The sequence below is a fragment of the Loxodonta africana genome, chromosome 13 (assembly GCF_030014295.1).
Source record: "Loxodonta africana isolate mLoxAfr1 chromosome 13, mLoxAfr1.hap2, whole genome shotgun sequence".
In the NCBI taxonomy this organism is placed as follows: domain Eukaryota; kingdom Metazoa; phylum Chordata; class Mammalia; order Proboscidea; family Elephantidae; genus Loxodonta; species Loxodonta africana.
This window is the reverse complement of record NC_087354.1, coordinates 40,604,526-40,623,861: the sequence shown is the minus strand read 5'-3', so window position 1 is coordinate 40,623,861 and position 19,336 is coordinate 40,604,526. Positions and strand designations below refer to the sequence as shown.

The window sequence follows — 19,336 nt, the reverse complement described above, 5'->3', positions numbered from 1 at the left end:
TGGAAGGAGCTGTTGCCAGTCAGTGCCTGCTAGAGGCACCGTGGTAACTGATCCATAGCCCAAACCTTTCCTACTTACATGGAACAGTGGAAAGTGCCAACAGGGTTCTCACGGCGGATGTCTTCGTACTCCTCATATATCCCCCGCTTTTGCCTGGTGTTAACATAGTCCACCAACTCTTGGATGGTCATGGCATGGGGACCTGGAACATGCACCGAGTCCCAGTCTAAGGCAGGAGGGAGGGAGAACAGGATGATCTCATCGAAGGGGTCTGGGTGGCCGTTCACCTGGGGTAGGAACTGGAAATTCCAACTGGCGAGGTCAATTTTGACGTACCCACCCAGGTTTTCAGGAAGGCACTCCCTGGGTAGGTGCTGGGTGACCTCAGATGTCTTCAATATCTGAATCTGGAAGGCCAGAAAGAACCATGTGAATATGTGGAGGGGGGGAGGGCAACACCCCCCCTCAAGATAAAGAATAACTGTGATTATATTAGGTATGAGGAGCAGGATGAAATTTTCTTGAAATACTAAGTATGCTTGTAAAAGAAGCAGACTGCATTTCATCTCTCTGGGATTGAAGCCTGTGATGGTTAAAACCTTTTGTGACTCGTGGAACATACAGTAATCCACCCACTTTTTATGCCTCTGGAGTTCTTTGGGAGTATACTTTTCCCATTGAAAGTATTGGCTTCCCTCCAACGGGGACGTGTGTAAGGGTGTAAGATGAAAGAAACAGTCACTGAAGCAAAATAGCTGGGGTGTTAGGCAAAATCAGAGGTGCCCCATGTACCCAAATAAAGCCTGCTACTCAAGACTGGTGGGCCAGAGAGGTTTCCACAAATCATGCATTTTCACATAATGTTTCTCAAAATCTATATTACCAACCAAAAATTAAAACACACTCAATGACTTAGCATGCATTCCATTACTGAAAACACATGGTATCAACAAAAGGTTCAAAGCAGAAAATAATTAGGTCTTGAAAGGGTTAATGTTACGTGTTAACTTGGCTAGGGCATGATTCTCAGGGATTTGTTAGATATTATGTAATCATCCTCCATTTTGTGACCTGATGCAAGCAGCCAATCAGTTGAAAGGGGAGTTTCCTTGTAGGTGTGGCCTATATCCAATACATATGGATGTTCTGGCAAACCTCACTCTCTCTGGATCCTGCATCTGACTTGTCATCCTCTGACCTCTGGTTCTTAGGACATGAGCCAGCAGACTGCCACCTGACCTGCAGATTTTGGCAGTTGCCAGCTCCTGCAACCCTGTGAGCCAGCAGCCTTCCACATGACCTGTCAATTTTGGGTTTGTCAGCCCCTGCAACCATATGAGTCAGGAAGAGCCTCCAGCCTGATGCCTAACTCACGGATTTGGGACTTGCCAGCCATTATAATTGTGTGAGCCATTTCTTTGAAATAAGCCTCTCTCTATATATTTATATATATGCTACACTGGTTTTCCATCTCTAGAGAACCCAGCCTAAGACAAAGCACTAGGGATTTCCCAGCCAAAGGTCTGATTTTCTAGTATGTGCATCAGATTCACTCCTGGAATTTGTTATATACCTTCTGCAAGGAAGGCATAGTGAACAAAAGCTTTTATACTATTAACAAGGCTTCCCAGTACATCTCATGCTGATACTCTGCTTTTGACCGCTATAAACACATAGGTAGTGGCTATTGTTTGTCAACCTCACACTAATGCAACCAATTTTAGGCCACTTATCTTGTACTTTTACTCACAGCTCAATATGCATGTTCTCAAAAAATAGGTTTCTATGAAAGTAAGACAAGACAAGCCACCCAGAGGCAGGGTAGCCCAAGAAAAATGCTAGGTAAGTAATCATAACACCTAAATTCTGCTTCTGCTCGGACACAGCCATGTATACCAAATTAGCCTAATCGGTTCTCCTTGGAATCTGTTCTCTCCAGTGTGGAATGAAATGCTGCTCCTCCTAAAAGCTTGTCTCTTTCACTGTTACCTCTTCCTAGAATGTCCTCCTTTCCTTATATGCCTCTTCCAGGACCAGCTCACAGTTCACCTCTTGTGTAAAGCCCTTCCTGACTGCCCAAGGCAGTCCCCTCCTCTATGTGTTTTTATAAATTGCGGCCTCCTTTGCACGTATCAATCTCTGTGCACCCTATCAGGACCATGAGCTCCTCAAGGGTAAGAACCGTCTTACTCAATTTTCAATTCCCAGGGCTCAGGTGCCTGGACTGTAGAAGATACTCAATGTATTCTGAGTTTATACACGCATGTACACTACCTGTAATTCAGGTGCGAGAACCGCCTAAGGAGTCCTCTCAGAGCAATCGTAGGAAAGATCTTTCTCTCCCTCTGAATCACGAGGACCCTCAGTAGCTTCCAAAGAACTAAACATTTTCCAAGCCAAGTCGCCTCAGCTTTAACGATCTGCATTATGATTCACATAACCTCCTAATTCCCTATCACAAAAATCTCTGATAATAATCAAAAGAACGACATCATTATCTTACAATGTTTTGTACACCCTTTCTTTTAAAGGCTCCAATCAGTGAGTGAGGCCATAATCCTTCAGACCTGAAACTCTCAAGGGATTATGACAGAATTAAGATCATTTGGGACAACATTTTCTGAAGATGAGAAGCAAATGGCTATCTTAAGGGAAAATGCCAGGGAAAAAGGAGAAAGAGACAGAGGGAGAAACTCTCCTCCTCAACCCTGGTTGCCAAAGGAACTGAAAGTTATTTCCAGTTGACAAACTGATAGGCCAGTTCAACAAATACAACTATATTAAAAGTTGTTAAATGTTAAAGGCCTGTGTAGCACTAGGCTAAATTTTGTAAGTAATAACCATCCCAAAGATACCTATGGGTCACATTACTTCAGTACTGTCTTTATGCAAGATGCTGTGGAGGGCAAGAGCCAAGGAAACCACATCCAGTTCCTAACTTCAAGGAGTTTGTAGTACCGTGCGCAAGGGAGCATGTACTGAGCTAATGAGTAAAGCAGAGAATGTGAGTGAATACACTAAAGGAAGCAGAAAGTGCTCTAGAGGAGAAGCTAGGAGAGTTTTTGAAGACAGAAAATTACTTGGCAGAATTTTGACAGTAGGGATGGGGATGTATCTCTCCACCTTCCAATAAGACAAAGCTAGCTTAGCTTGCCTTACCCTCTCCCGGACTTTATCCTTCAACAGGAGGCTGATGATGGAATAGGGCACTCGGAACCAGATGGGTGCTCCCACAATCAGCACCTTCTTCAAACGAGCCGGGAATGCTCCCTGTGGAGAACACACGTGAGGATTTAAGGATACCAATTACTTTAGCTGTAACAGTACCCTAACGGGACCTGTGACTGTTCAAGCCCAAATTTGAGGTTTTCTGCCCTTCTCCCCATTCTTACCTAGCATAGGGAGTTTATGGCCTAATTCAGGTTTTACTGCAGTAGCCAGAGAAAAGGTAATTAAAAAGAAATTAAAAAATTAGAAATTGACTTACTTTTAAAAGTAATGATGTTATGTTCTTGTCAACAAAACCTTTATGGAGCAAAACTACTTTTATCAACAGCTAGCCAACAAAAGCACACATATATGTATCCTAGAAAAGTTCTGCTTATTCCAACTTTTTAAAGAAAAAATTAGATCATCCTAGTATAGTATGAGGGAGCCCTGGTGGCATAACAGTTAAGTGCTCGGCTGCTAACCAGAAGGTCATACCCACCAGCCGTTCAGTGGGAAAAAGATGTGGCGATCTGCTTCCATAAAGATTACAGCCTTGGAAACCCCATAGGGCAGTTCTACTCTGTCCTATAGGGTTGCTGTGAGTCGAAATCAACTTGTGAGCAGTGGATTTTTTTTTTCCTTTTTTGGTAATATAACATGCATAAGTTTGAACATGAAACATTTCTTTTTCATAACCTTTCTTTTACTCTGATATCTGTTTATCTATACCATTTTTTAAACCATCTGTTCATCTATGTATTCATTTAGTCAATTAATAAGCATGATCCTGGGGGCACTAGGGCACATGAGGCCTGAGAGAAATGAGAATCCTGATCTACACATGGCATAGGACAAAATATCATGCACTCTTGGTCCATAGTGTTTGCTTTCATTCTGGTTTTAAATGTTTGAGCCCTTCCCATGGGCAGACTTACCATGTAATCTTGGCATTCTGACTGGGAAGAAATCATTCTCAAGAAATAAAAAAAAGGCAGAGGAAATTCTAGCTAAATACCTTCAACCTCTCTCTCTCACTATATATATATATATATGTTTAAAAAAATGTGTGTATATATATATATATATTTTTTTTTTTACCCCTTTCAAAAGACTGATTCCCAATGTGACATGTCACTCTCTGGCTATTCTTCAGTTCTAATTTTAAGGTCCACAGTACTCCGTATAGAGAATACATGGTATCTAAAGAAAATTCTCTAAAGGTCTCTTAAGTCTGAGAAACTAATTTTCATCTCTCCCCACAAAGATATACCAATTTATTTCAGGGCCAAGGCCCCTTTAACTGCCAGATCAAAATCCAGTCTTTAGAAGTAAGTGTATTTCTCCTTTTATAGGAAATATAAAATGATAAATAGAAGGTAGAAGCCATTACATCTGCATCCTCCGTGCAAAGAGCTAGAGATGCAGGCCCAGTCCACTTAAATGACTGCACAGCACTCTCAGACTAACGCTGGAACTGCAAACTGGTAAGGCCTTCTAGAGGGCATCTGGCATTATTTATCCTTAAAAACGTGCATACTCTTTGATCAGGTAATTCTATTTCTGAGACTATCTTAAGGAAATAAACAGGGACGAACAAAGAATCGAACAAAAATGTTTACTGTGCCTTTATTTTTGATAGTTCAAAATATTCAAAACTGGGAAGCACATGTACATATAAAAGTGGGTAGTGGTTAAGAAAAACGGTATATTTTAGAATAGACTATTGTATGACTTTCAAAATGAAGATTTTAAAGAATTTTTATAACTTTGGAAAATGCTTACAATATAATCTTAAACTACACAGAATCAAAACTATAATCTTAGTTTCATTTAAAAAGCTATACACACATATATACTTGTACACAGAAAAAAGTGTAAGAATTATATCAAAAGTTCAATAGTTTATCTCTGATAAGTGGAATTATGAGTCATTCTAATTTTCTTTATATTTTATTTTCTACAATACTTTGTATTGTTTTTATTTTTATAAACTTATTTAAAATGTTTATACCTTTTGTTCCAGTAATTCTACCTCAAGCAAATTTTTTGATATGTAAACAAAGATTTGGAAATAAAGATGTTTACTGAAAACTGCTTATTATAATGAATGGGGAAAAAGCAAATATCCAATAACACAGAAACTAAATAAGTTATGGTGAATACAGGATAGAGTTATTATTCAGCAATTACAAGTGTTCATAAAACAAAAGTTGTTGGAGCTTGTTCATGTTAAAATCACAAAGAGTTAAGATCACACTGAAGAGCATCTAGAATGTCACACACTTAAATGTTAACAGTAGTTATTTCTGGATGATAATATTAAAGGCAATATATATATTTTTAATGTGCACTGGTCTGAGTTGTCCAAAATTTTCTACAACAATTTTTTTCGTTATAACAGTACCGCCAACCTTTCAATTAGTAGCCAAGCGCTCAATCAATGTGCTACCAGGGCTCCAGATTTTAAAATACGAAAGATAAATATGAAAAAGATTAGCTACCCTACAGATAATAATCGGCATACAAGTACACAATCTGATTTGTAATAGTGCTTGCACACAAGCACACACACTGTTTCTTTTTTCACCACTTCATAAGAAACATGATAAATGAAGAAAAATGAAAAACTTAATTGAAAGACATAAAAAAATACTTAAAAATAATAGAGAGGCAAAGCATTCCTAGATGGTAAAAGATAACACTGTGAAGACCTCAATTCTTCCTAAATTAACTTAAAAATTCAGTATATCTAAATAAAATCCCAGAATGTTTAATTTCCAGAACTTGACAAAACAACTCTAAAAGTTCATCTAATGAAAAGATGAAGATGGTTCTTTTTAAAAAAATCTTCTCACCATATTTATGATTTAGAAAAAAAAAGGTTACCTCCAGGGAATGACACTGGGGTGCCTGAGGGTGGGGTGAGAGACTCTTCCTTTGAATTGGTTTTTAATTTACATTTATAATTAAAAAAAAAATTATGAAGTTCATTTTCAGGATGCACGTTATGTATCAGTAAAAAATTTACATAAAAACACACAAATGTGCATGCAGAAGAACAGAAGTGCAAAAATAGTCAAGACAAGTTTTGAAAATAGTGAATGTAGGGAAGCTTATCCTACCATATATTAACACCATTATAAGGCTGCAAATATGAGGCTATAAATAAAACTGGGTATGTGTTGCTCTAGGTGGGTCAATCAACAGAACAGAACAGGAAGTCCACCAAAATATGGACATTTAGTATAAGATAAAAAGTGTTGTCCTAAATCGGTGGGGAAGAATGGATTAGTTAGTAAATGTTGTCAAGACAAACAGCTATTTGAAAACAAATTATCTGACTGATAATATTACATACAGTATATAATATGACATCCTCTATAAAGATTTCAGTGAAAAATATAAAAGCACAGCGACATGACAAAAGACACCGTAAAGTTAGGTAAATTATAAACTGGGAAAAATGCTCTTAATATATCTTAATAATATTTTTAATAATCTTAATAACAAGTCCTACAAGTCAATGAGAAAAAAAACTTCAATACAAAATAAAAATTTAAAAAGAAATACAAATTGCCAATAAACATGAAAATATGCTCAGGCTCGTCATCAGTAATAAGAAAAACATCGACTAAAACACATGAATGATAAATCAACGGTGATGAGACTCTGTTGAAACATGCTGTTGAGAGGAGTGTGAATTTGAACTACCCTTTTAGAGGGTCGTTTGGCAGTATGTGTCAAAGATTTAAATGTGCAGTCTTTGATCCTACAAGTTCACTTACAGTAATTTATCCTGAGGAAATAATTGGTCAAATATGCAAAAATATATGTACGTAAAATGATATTCACCGAAGTCTTTACAACACAAAAAATGGCATAAACCTAAATTTTTTCCTACTTGGTACATCCATTTCCTTTTTTAACACAGCCATTAAAAAAGTGAGGGAAAAATGAATATTGACATAGAAAGATGATGAAGATACATTGTTAAACACAACCAAAAAAAAGCCTAAACTCATTGCTGTTGAGTCAATTCCGACTCACAGCGACAAGTTACCATCAGTGGATACAGTACAACTCCTTTTTTGTAAAGAAAAAAATAAAATCATCCTCATCCCGTGTGTGTGTATACAAACACATATACACACATGTATATATAATCCACATACATTTAAGAAGGCTGGACATACATACCCCAAGCTCTTTACAGCAATAATATCCAAGGGATGAGACTACAAGTGACGTCTTAGCTCTGTGTCACTTACTAGTTGTATCACCTTAGGCAAGTTCTTAAATTCTCTAGCCCTAAGCTTCTACATCTTTAAAATGGGGGTAGTAATAGTACTACCTCATAGGTGTGATGTCAGGATTAACTGAATTAATGAATGAAAAGCACTTAGAATAGTATACAAAAAAAAGGCATTCAATAACTGTTAGTAATGATTACAAGTGTCTGCATTAATAATTTTTTTTTTTTTAAACCAAGAAGCATGTATTTCATAATCAGAAAAACAGACATTTATCATTCAGGGTAAATTCCATATTGGCTAATAAAGGTAAGTTTCACAATGTCTGGTTTAAACAGTTCAACTAAAGCAATAATTAAACAGTTAAGAATCCATATGGTGGCAACTAAAATATAACATTTTTTAAGTTTAAAGCTAGAATTCTAGAAAATTCACCAAGATGGGGGAAATCTATTCGGGGCAATTTAAGGAGTCAAAGATTAATATTTTTATGCGCATGCTATATTTTGATTCATAGCCTCAATACAGTAGCCGCTGCAAGTTAATTCACACTAAACAAAAGCCTGGAGTGTGAGACTGTGCATTCATCAAAACGTGGATGGTGGGTGACTGTGTTCAAAATTTCCTCTCTTCCCAACAACAGAGCAACTAAGTCACTAATAACATTAGGGTGACAGGACTGTTTCTTTGAATTTACATAACAAAAACAACAACAAAAATCTATAGTGGATTTCGGAGCTCTGGTGATGCAGTAGTTAAGAGCCTGGCTGCGAATCAAAACGGCAGTTCGAATCCACCAGCCACTCCTTGGAAACTATGGGGCAGCTCTACTCTTGTCCTGTAGGGTCACTATGAGCCGGAATCGACTCGAGGGCAATCGATTTTTATATTTCATTGTTTTGAACCAAACAGTTGACTTACAAAGAAGGACACAAAAATAGTAAAAGCATATTTGAAAAAAAAGAATACCTCTACCCTGTCAATATGGAGTCACTATGAGTCAGATGGCATACAGCCACAACAACAACATGGTATATTAACTTATCAAGATATTGTAACTTTGTTAAAAATGACAAACAAAGTTTAAGTTGCTGAAAGAAACCCACTGCCATCAAGTCAATTCTGACTCATGGCAACCCTACAGGGCAGAGCAGAACTGCCCCACAGGGTTTCCAAGGCTGTAAATCTTTACAAAAGCAGGCTGCCATATATTTCTCCCAAGGAGCTACGGATGGGTTCAAACTCCCAATCTTTGGATAAGCAGCTGAGCGCTTTAACCACTGCACCACCAGAAGTCCTGAGAAGCTGGGGAAAAGGAGGGACTATTCCATATGTTAAACTCAAAAGAAAAAAAATGTTAGCCATATGGAGAAAAAAGTCAGATTCCTACATCTCCTACCATACTCAAAAATCAACTCCAGATGGTTCAAGACCTTAAATGACAAAAACAAAATTTTAAACTCTTAAAAGAAAATAGCAATGAATATGTCTTTTTCTGACTTTAGAGTAGGAAAGAACTTAAGGCACAAAACACACTAAACAAAAAAGAAATACAGCACATTTAACCATATTAGAATTGAGAACTTCTATTAGTCAAAGGAAACCCTGGTGGCGCAGCAGTTATGCACTACGGTTGCTAACCAGAAGGTTGGCAGTTCGAATCCACCAGGCACTCCTTGGAAACTCTATGGAGCAGTTCTACTCTGTGCTATAGGGTGGCAATGAGTCAGAATCGACTCGACAGCAACAGTTCTTTTTTTAATCATTAGTCAAAAGGACTCTATAAAAAGAGAAAAAACAACCTACAAGCTAGAAGACAGTATATTGACACCAATATCTACATGGATATTGATATCTAACAATTAATTGGTACCAATAATAGCTTTTACTCATTTTCCCACTAGTTTACTGATTAATGGATTTGTAGCTTTTTATATATTATTGATACATTAAAAAACAAAACTACAAGTCTGTAAATGGGCAAACCAATAGGAAAATGAGTAAAAGCCATAAGCAGGCATTTCACAGAAGAAGAAACATACATGACTAATAAACATAGGAAGAGATGCTTAATTTCATTAATAAGAGAAAGGCGAGTTATACCACAAAATACCATTTTATATTCATGTTAGTGGGAACAAAATAAGAAGTTTGACATTAGTAAGGGTTAAAGAGGATGTGGATCAATGGAAATGTCTATAATTACACATGGCAGGTAGGAACAACCGCTCTGGAAACATTTGGCACTGTCTTAGTTTTCTAGTGTTCCTATAACAGAAATACCACAAGTGGATAGCTTTAACAAAGGGAAGTTTATTTTCTCACAGTAAAGTAGGTTAAAAGTCCAAATTCAGGGTGTCACCTCCAGGGGAAAGCTTCCTCTCTCTGTTCGCCTTCTCAACAATCCTCCCCCAGACTAGGAGGCTTCTCAGCGCAGAGACCCCGGGTCAAAAGGACACACTCTGCTCCTGGCACTGCTTTCTTGGAGGTATGAGGTCCCCCTGTCTCTCTGCTTGCTTCTTTTTTATCTCAAGAGATTGCTTCAATATACAATCCAATCGTGTAGATTGAGTCCTGCCTCATTAACACAACTGCCACCCATCCTCCCTCATTAACATCATAGACATAGGATTTACAACATAAATCACACAATACCGGAAATCATGGCCTAGCCAAATTGATACACACATTTTAGGGAAGACATAATTTAATCCACGACAGGCACTATCTTAAAAGACTTTCAAAGTTGAATCTTCACAGAACTTATGACCCAGCAATTCCATTCCTAGGTGTATATAGCATGCATTCTCACAGGGGGTGATAGTCGGTTCTTGGGCGAGGGGAACAGGCAAAAAATTGTACTCATTTTATGTGTAAAGCATGGGTCGCTATGAGAAGGAATCAACTCGACGATAATGGGTTTGATCTGGTTTCGGCACCGTATATCTTATTAAAAATTCATTGAGAAAGGAATGATTAGAGAAAAGAATGTCTTAAAAGGCGCTGTTTTGGACTGAACTGTGTTCTCCAAAAATATGTGTTGTAAATCCTAACCCTTATACCTGTGGACATAATCCCATTTGGGAATCAGATTTTCTTTGTTATGTTAATAAGGCCTTCTCAGTATAGAGGGTGTCATAAGCCAATCGCTTTTGAGATATAAAAAGAGCAGGTTAGGAATGGAAGCAAGGAAGCACAGACAGGGTAGAGGCCACCTCACATGAAGATCTCCAAGGAATCAAGGAATGGAAACTGAAAAGACACAAGGACCTTCCCCTAGAGTTGACAGACTCCTAGCCTCCTAACAGTGAGAAAATAAATTTCTGTTCATTAAAGCCACCCACTTGTGTTATTTCTGTTACAGCAGCATTAAGAAACTAAGAATTCTTAGTAAGGCAATAAAGAAGAGAGGTTGGGAAACACTCCAGAGAGGTACTCTTGCACACGTGCAAGAGAAGACATCAATAACAACATTCATAGCAGCACTGTTCATGGTCACAAAAATCATAGAACAATCCAAGGAGCCATCAGCAGAAGAGGGGATGAATAAGCTGTGGCCCTGTCATCAATGGAACATTATACAGTCATGAAAAGGAATGAATCACAGCTGCATGCATGAGTTTCAGTAATATAATGTTGAGTGAAAAAATAAGTCCCAGAAAACAAAAAAACAGGATAACACCCTCTTTCTAAAGCTCAAAAAGAACCAAACATTATTTAGGCATACATAAAAAAAAACAAACAAAATTTCTGGACATACATACATATCTGATAAAACTATTTTTAAAAAAACAAGGGATGATAAACAGAATTCAGGACAGGAGTCACCTCTGGAAGGGAAGAGAAAAGGGACAGGTAGAGAGGAGCACACAGGTAGAGGTAAGTTACTAATCACGCTCTAGTTCTCAGTTTGGGTGGTGGATTCATGGGTGCTCGTATTATTCTTTAAGTTAATTATTTAAAATAAGATTGCCTTGCAAGGGCCAATGATGACAGCATGTCATGTATGACTAATCATATTCTATGCACTTGAGGTCTAAAAAACAAAAAGGCTACACTGGTGCATGGAAAATCTTATATAAAATAAAAACAAGTATTACTTTTACATACTAGCATTAACAATTATATCTACAACCTAAAAGTGGTTAAGAGCTCAACTGCTAACCAAAAGGTCTGCAGTTGGAATCTACCAGCCACTCCTTGGAAACCCTATGGGGCAGTCCTACTCTGTCCTATAGGGCCACTACGAGTCGGAATCAATTTGAAGGCAATGGGTTTATAATATTAATAAATAATAAAAGGGTACACCAAAATGTAAAGAGTTATATTTAAGTGATGATTGCAGTTTCTGTTGCAAAGTTGTAATCTGTAAATTAACACTTCTAAAAATCTAGTTCAACAGTACTCGCAAGTGAGATCCTGGAATAAAGACTGCATAGACTCCTAGACCAGGGTTTTTCAAACTGCAAGTCAGTAAGTCCTGAAATCAATTAAGTAGGTCAAGACTAACATTTTTAAAATATGAAAGAGGAGAGATTAATGAAAGTGATTGTACATAGTAAGGATAAAACGTGTTGTGTAAAACTGTTCTGTTTTGTTTTATAAATATGTACACACAGATCTACACATCCTCGTTCTCAATTCTGAAATCCAAACAGCTCGGAAAACCTCAAGTTTCTTTTGTAAGTTTGGTGTCAAAACTCAGTGGGCAGCAAAATCTGACCTGAAATGTCAAAGGCTATTTATAGCCTTTATTTTTCCCTACTCATTATGGAAAAAAACAGCCAGTGGATACAATACAGTAATACTGTATAAAACATAACAATGTATTTAAAATATTAATGCATTTGATTATACAGTGGCATACATTCCATATTATTTTTTAAGTCCAAAAAATTAAAAAATCACCTCTGGACCTGAGAGTTTGGGATAAAGGATTATGGACCTTCATATATAACTACACACTTCCTATATATGCATTTCTGTACTAGGTCACGATGGAAAACACATTTCTGACTAGACTGAGACAAAAACATCTACAAGTCACTAGGCCTTCATTAATTCTTAATGGCAAGGGGATCCCACCTCTATGTCTCAGAATTTTCCTATGCTTTTTCAATTTTAATTCCTCCCACTCGGTTTTTTACTTTTTTTAATTAATAGGCTATATGTTTTTAGCAGTTTTAGGTTTATGGAAAAATTGAATAGCAAGTACGTAACTGTTGCTGTCCAGTCAATTTCAACTCACAGCAACCCTACAGAACAAGGTAGAACTGTAATATTTACAGAAGCAGACTGTCACATCTTTCTCCCACACAGCGGCTGGTGGTTTTGAACTGCTGACCTTTTGGTTAGCAGCCTAGTGCTTAACCAGTGCACCACCAGAGCTCCTTAGAAAGTACACAGTTCCCAAATATTCCCCCTCCACTGCACTCAAGTTCTATTATTAATATCTTGCATTTGTGTGGTATTTGTTCCAACTGATAAACCAATACTGATACACAGTTATTAACTAGAGTCCATTGTTTATATTAGGGTCCACCCTTTGTGTTGTACTCTGCTTCACTTTTAAGACCACTTCTTGTTCTGAGGAAGCAGATATTAGTCATTCCAAGTTACCTTTCAAATGAACATAATGTCTGAAGTTTACACCATTCCCAAATGTCCTTCCCAAAGACCTGGGAGAAAAAAAAGCATCCTAATCATTGAAGAAGAGTTGAGAGGGCCTTTCCACAATCTTACCTTCAGCAGGTTTAGGACTTTCTTGCCAAGATCGAGCTCAAAGTTGGCATAATTAGAACCGCCCATGTCATAGATAAACACCAGTCCATTCCTCTGAGTTTCAAAGCTGTGAGCCAATGATTGAACAAAAACATTTGTAAGTAATAAGATGGATGAGGCAGGTTGAAAGCCCGGGGCAATAACACACATGGGACACATCGAAACCAAAATAGCTGCCTCCTTGAATGCTGGTTTTACAAAAAAGATGTCCATGCTATGCTTACCAGTGCAGACTTATCCAGACTTACCAAGTGCTGAGCTTCAAGGTTAAGAATGCTCCAGAGCGACTAAGTAATCAAAATTTGAACATTTTCTTCCCCGCTCTTCTAAGATTGCCTAGCCCAATTCCATACATTTTCCACAGTTCAACTCAAAAGTTTCCTCGTCCATAAAGGTGTCCCTGGTAACTAACTAATCAAATGTACATTTTTTACCCCGTTAAGTCCCGTAAATCTTCCTACAGATTTTTCTTGTGGCCTTAACATACTCCAACTTTGTGTAACCATTTGATTCTCCCCTAGAGGGCAGAAACCTGTTCTGTTGAACTAATTACCCCCAACACTCCCTAGCACAGCCCTTGCAAATAGGTACATAATAAATGGTCAGTGAACTGCAGCTCAGTGGGCTGGAAGCCCAACACTAAGATAATATTTTAGACCTGTGGGAAACTCTATAGGACAAACTTTCCTTTAGCTCACTGATGGTGAATCTGTCTGACTTCAGTAGAGGAAGAAAACAAACCCACCTATGAGCTTTGCAAAGCATCGTAAAAAACAGATTAAGAGGTGGTGAGCCTCTTCCCAGATTGAGTTGAGGAGCTGAAGAATGTGTGAAAATACAAAAAGTACTCCTCCTTAGCCCTATCTCAAAGTTGTACTCCTCCACCAAGCCAGATTCCTACCTTCTTCTTATCTGTATACCCAAATGGTCATTAGGAATAATTTTGTTAGACTACTTATGGTTGATAGCAACGGTTTTCACATCTATTTACAATGAGAAAACTGTTTGACACAAAACACATTCCTGAAATCAGGAACCTCAATTGTTATTTTGTGTCCTGATTTTTTGCATCATCTCCTGGAAGTCTCATACCTTCATCCCTTAACAGCATCCAAGGCAGAGGTACCCACCCATGATGTTACATTTAAAAAACTCCGATTCTGAGGTAATAAGAGTTTCTCCAGCAGACTTAGTTTCAAACAGCCCCAGTGTCTTATAGCTAATCCTAAATCTTGACTCCTTTTTCACAACTCCAGGGCGACTATGATTTATCAAGATCAAAGATGCTGTTAAACGTATAGCACAATTATTGGGTAGACTATCTGGGTCTCGAGAATTTCTATTTCTCCTTGAGCTCATCAAGGACCAAATTCAAAGAATTATACATTTTCTCCTCAGAGTGCCAGCCTATGGCAAGCCAGTGCCACGGGAAAGAGAGTTTAATAAAAAGAAGCTCTGATGCATAATCATTCAGAGTCAACATTCCCAGGCCTGAAACTGCTCATCCTGTGAAGACACAGGAAATATATACAGATGCAACAAGATTTTCGCCTTTCTGGGCACAGAAATATGAGGTTTGCAATGACAGCTGATCACTTCTCTACTGAGTTTGATTACTGAGCTAGATGCTCCAGGAAAACACCAAAACATTTAAAACACAGTCCCTGACATTATGTTCAAAATAATCAAGGGTAGGGTAGGGGCCATCAATGAAACAAGATTGGTTATAAATCACTGATGAATAAGCTGGATGATGCACACATGGACTTTTATCATACTATTCTATCTCCATCTACGTATGTATGAAATTTTCCATTATATATTAAAAAACAGGTCTCTGCCTTCAAGGGACTTAAAATCTACTGGTATATGAAGAACCAAGTAACAGTATAAGATAAACAACATCATAAGGTCCTGTATAATTATGACCGATAATAACCATAGGGTCAAAGTAAAAAGAATTTTATTTATGACAGGTTGGAATGAGGAGGGAGGGCATTTCAGAAGTTGGGCCTTAAAGAAAGGGCAGGATTTAGTGAACAGGAAGGGAGAAGGAAGACCATTCTGGCTCAAGAAAACAAGAACTTCTACTCCCTGGGGAAGCAGTGAGAATTTTTTGCTTGAAGGGTTCACACTTATTTAGCTTTCTGCACTCTTGAGGAGCCACTGAGAGTTTTTAAGAAAGGAACAGCCATCATAAAAGCAAAGTTTTACCAATGTTTAACTGCGTGATCCTCCTGTGGGACACTATACTCACACTGGAGAGAGCAGCTTTGGCCACTGAAGGCTCCTCCTCCCATGCCTACATGAGAACTCCAACTCTCTCAGCATCCCAAGGAGGAAGGCCAATCCCAGACTTTCTGGGAAAGAAGCCTTTCATTCATTCCCCTGAGCTAAAGAAGTGTTGAAAGGAACCCATATTCTGGAAATTACACCAGTGACCAGTCACAGGGAAGAAGAGCTGAGAAATAACCACACTTCTGCTTGGGGAGTATTAGGCCATTGAGACCTGTAGTCCTCATCCTTTAGCAACTTCTCTTTTACAGAGATGTCTGTGATTTGGATATATCTCACACTGAGCTTCAACAGCAGAAGCTAAGTACTATGAAAATAACATAAACTAGGAAGTAATCAGGTGAACTGGTCAGAGAGCCTTACTTTGGACAGTCCCTCAGCTTTTCTCATCCTGTAAGTCTACAGTATGACTAAAACTGTACACAGCTGTCTCTCACTACCTCAGGCGTCAGCCCTCACTATACTGTTTCTCACCCAGAGGATTAGCCAATGACATGAAGAGCAGTAACAAACTATAAAAATGATAAGCACCAGGGAAAAAGAAAGCATGGCAGAAAAGGAGTGTAGTAAAGTACAAAGAGCTCTGGCCAGGAGCCAAGACACCAGGATCTTAGACTCAGTTGGACCAATATGTGATAACTGTAGGAGTCACATAACTTCTTGGGGCTTTAGTTTGTTTGTAGACTAGGAATACCATTTACCTTAGAGGAACATGGAGAGATATCCTGAGCTGGTTCTTTTTGCTTAAGCCGTTATTTATAAAGATGATTTTCCTTAATTTTGTTTTTGGACTCTTCTCCCCTGAATGGTGATTATCAAAATCCTCTGAACTAAATGGCATTATTCCCATTTACAGACAAAGAAACTGAGGCCCTGGAAGGTTTTGATAGTCAACATTCAGGAGAAAATGAGCAACAAGAACCAGCACAGGTCACCTCCTTCTCACTCCCTTCTAGTAAGTAATCTTCAATACACTGAGGATTGCTAATAATTGGCCTTCTCAGCTTCTGTTATCCTGAAACTGAGCCAAACAGGTAAAGATACAGAAATATCCACCATCTTGATAGTACCTGGAAACATGCCAAGCCCTTAAGGACAGGGACTGTTTTCTATTCATAGCACTGCCCAGGTACATCCTAGGAGCATGGTGAAGGCACTGTTGAGTTTAATTGAGCCAAGGACTATCACTTTCCTATCTGGATGTAGGCCACCTAAAAAAGAATCTCTATACTCACCTATCTACAGCTCTGTCTAGCAAGTAAAACAGAGCCTGAAGTACCACATGTTGGACTGACTTGTGAGGATGATGCAACCTGGCAGTGAAGAGGGCAATGGAGGCTCCTGTTGGGTCCCGAACATTCTAGAGCAAAGTAAACAAGAAACATTTAGAAATCAGAATAGGAAACCACAACAGTCCCTGACTTGCATCAATTTCTCTAGAAAGTTTGTACCATCCCATGATGGATTCTCTGAGCATCCCCCTGGACCATATTCCTGTGGTAGGAAAAAACTACATTCTCTTTGCCCTTCAACTATAGAGAGATCAAAAAATGGTTCTACACTGGCTGCCTTCCTAACTTCCCAGGTAAGATGGCAAATGAAAGAAGGAGCTGCGGAGAACCACAGAACAGGACCATAGTTACCACGCTCTGCCTCAGAAGTATCATCGTATACTTACCTAAAAGGCTGAGTACTCTTAAGTGGAAAGCTTTAGTTAAGTAAGGAAGGACAGGTCTCTGACATACTGTACACCCATCTCAAAGGCCTGGATTAACCTTAATGGACCAATGAAGTAACTTTTCTAAGTCTACTGTACAACTAATTCTCCATAATGACAATTATTACTAGAACAGTTTTGTGCCACACTGCACAGCTGCTTCTTACCTATTACTGACTGTTGAGACTTTCTAGATTTGGGATAAGGTATCGAGGAACAACGTCAAAGCAAGACAACAGCTATAAAAGGAAGTGATGAGGTACTACAATAGGGGACCATAAAGACTCACTAAGATGGTGAACTTTCCACTGAGGATCTCAGAACGGAGAGGTTCCTCATGAGGTTTCAGCTTCACGATGCCTTCCTTCCTTCGTGTTTCCTAAAAATGAGGTGCAGCAAGAATCATTACTGTGAAAATACTGTATATCCAAGACAGCTTCATGAAATCGCGAGACCTCAGAGGTAAGGGATTTTAGAAGAAGTCAGCTAAGTAAACCATGAATTCCTTGGTAAAGCCCCTTCCAGGCCCCAGCTGAGTGCAATTAGAATTCCTGCCCAATGCCACCTTATTAGCCCCTAGATAGGGTATTTTTCTGACTCAGTGAGAATCCTGACCCAGACAGCCAACCAATATATACTATTAGGGTATAGACCAAAATCCTGAACGTGCAGCAGTGCTGACTTTGCAGCAGAACCAGACCAAGCCAAGCCCATTGCCATCAAGTCGGTTTCGACTCATGGTGACCCGATAGAGTTTCCGAGGCTGTAAATCTCTACTAAAGCAGGCTGCCACATCTCTCTCCCTTGGAGCCACTCGTGGTTTCAAAACACCGACCTTTCGATTAGCAGTCGATAGCTTCAACCCCTGCACCACCAGGGCGCCTTCAATTTTGCACCAGGATACTGAAATACAGACCTAAAAACTGTCTGGAAGTCCACATCCTCACACACCTCCAGGATCAGACCTCTCCTATCTTAAATACAGGCTTTTCCCTCTACTCCGTGTCCTCTCCAGCAACAGCTACTACAGCTTCATTTTCCTCACCTCTTTGGCCAGATTCTTTAAACTCATCCTTAGTTCCCCCCTCCTCTGTCCACTGTATTCTGGTTTCGTCCCAAGCTACTCCACTGAAAGCTTTGTCCAGGACCTTTGTCTTGAGACCCCTGTCACTGAGTCCAGTGAACATTTTCAGTCCTTTTACATGACAAGGTTGACCACTCACATTCCCTTCTTCACAAAACATTCTCTACCTCTGAATACCATGAGGACAAAAAAACACTCTTAGTTTTCCTATTTCTTAAATGATTTCTCCTAAGTCTCTTTTGTAGGCCCTTTTTTTCCACTCATTTGCCCCTCAATTCATTCATAAATATTTGTAGAGTACCTATGATTTGCCAGGTACTAAGCTAAGTGCTAGGAGTACCCTAGAGAATAAAACTAGGTCTTTGTTTACATCTTCCCTAATCCATCCCTAAAATCGAATTCTAAATGCCTTCAGAGACAAGACAGCAAGATATGTAAGTAAAGGCAGTATTAGTGGTGGGATCCTCCTAAAGCATTTGAATTCAACTTTTAAAACAATACTAGACCAAAGAAAGAAAAATGTCTGAGGTAAGGTTCTACCCTACACATCTTCCTACTCCTCACACTCTCCCTGAATGATCTCATCCATCCTCATGGCTTCAATATTCAGCTCTACTTTGGTAACTCCTAAATCTCTATTTCCAGCTCAAATTTCTTTCCTGAACCCTAGGTTCATGTATCTGATAACTGCTCAGAGAACATGTCTATTTGGATATCCCAAAGCTACTTCAAACTTACAATGGCTAAAACAGAACTCATGACCTTGTCTCTCCACATACCTGCACAGTGTCTCCTGAACTAGTGAATGCCACCACCATTTACCCTGCCACTCAAGTCAGGAGAAACCTGGAATCCTTGACTCTTCTCTCCTCACACACCAATTTAAGCAACACTGTCCTATTGATTTTACCTCTCTAGAATCTCTCACCATCTCCTGACACTATTCTTAATGACACTACAATCACCTCTCTCTCAGGTAAGTGCAAGAGCCTTGTAATT

The 19,336-nt window shown here is 38.8% G+C and overlaps 1 protein-coding gene across 3 annotated transcripts in view; it reads right to left on the bottom strand.

The window, feature by feature from the left end:
- The window catches only part of PTPN9 (protein tyrosine phosphatase non-receptor type 9), a 93,813-nt gene that overhangs the window by 39,647 nt on the left and 34,830 nt on the right, over positions 1 to 19,336 (bottom strand). For 2 of the 3 annotated variants that reach the window (XM_064267254.1, XM_023552925.2), the window contains exons 3-7: positions 17,543 to 17,632; positions 16,772 to 16,896; positions 13,203 to 13,308; positions 3,160 to 3,270; positions 79 to 407 (exon numbers count right to left, since the gene is read on the bottom strand). In XM_064267254.1, the coding sequence (XP_064123324.1) occupies positions 79 to 407; positions 3,160 to 3,270; positions 13,203 to 13,308; positions 16,772 to 16,896; positions 17,543 to 17,632 (761 nt within the window). The remainder of the gene's footprint in view (positions 1 to 78; positions 408 to 3,159; positions 3,271 to 13,202; positions 13,309 to 16,771; positions 16,897 to 17,542; positions 17,633 to 19,336) is intronic. The other variant, XM_064267255.1, reaches the window with a different exon arrangement.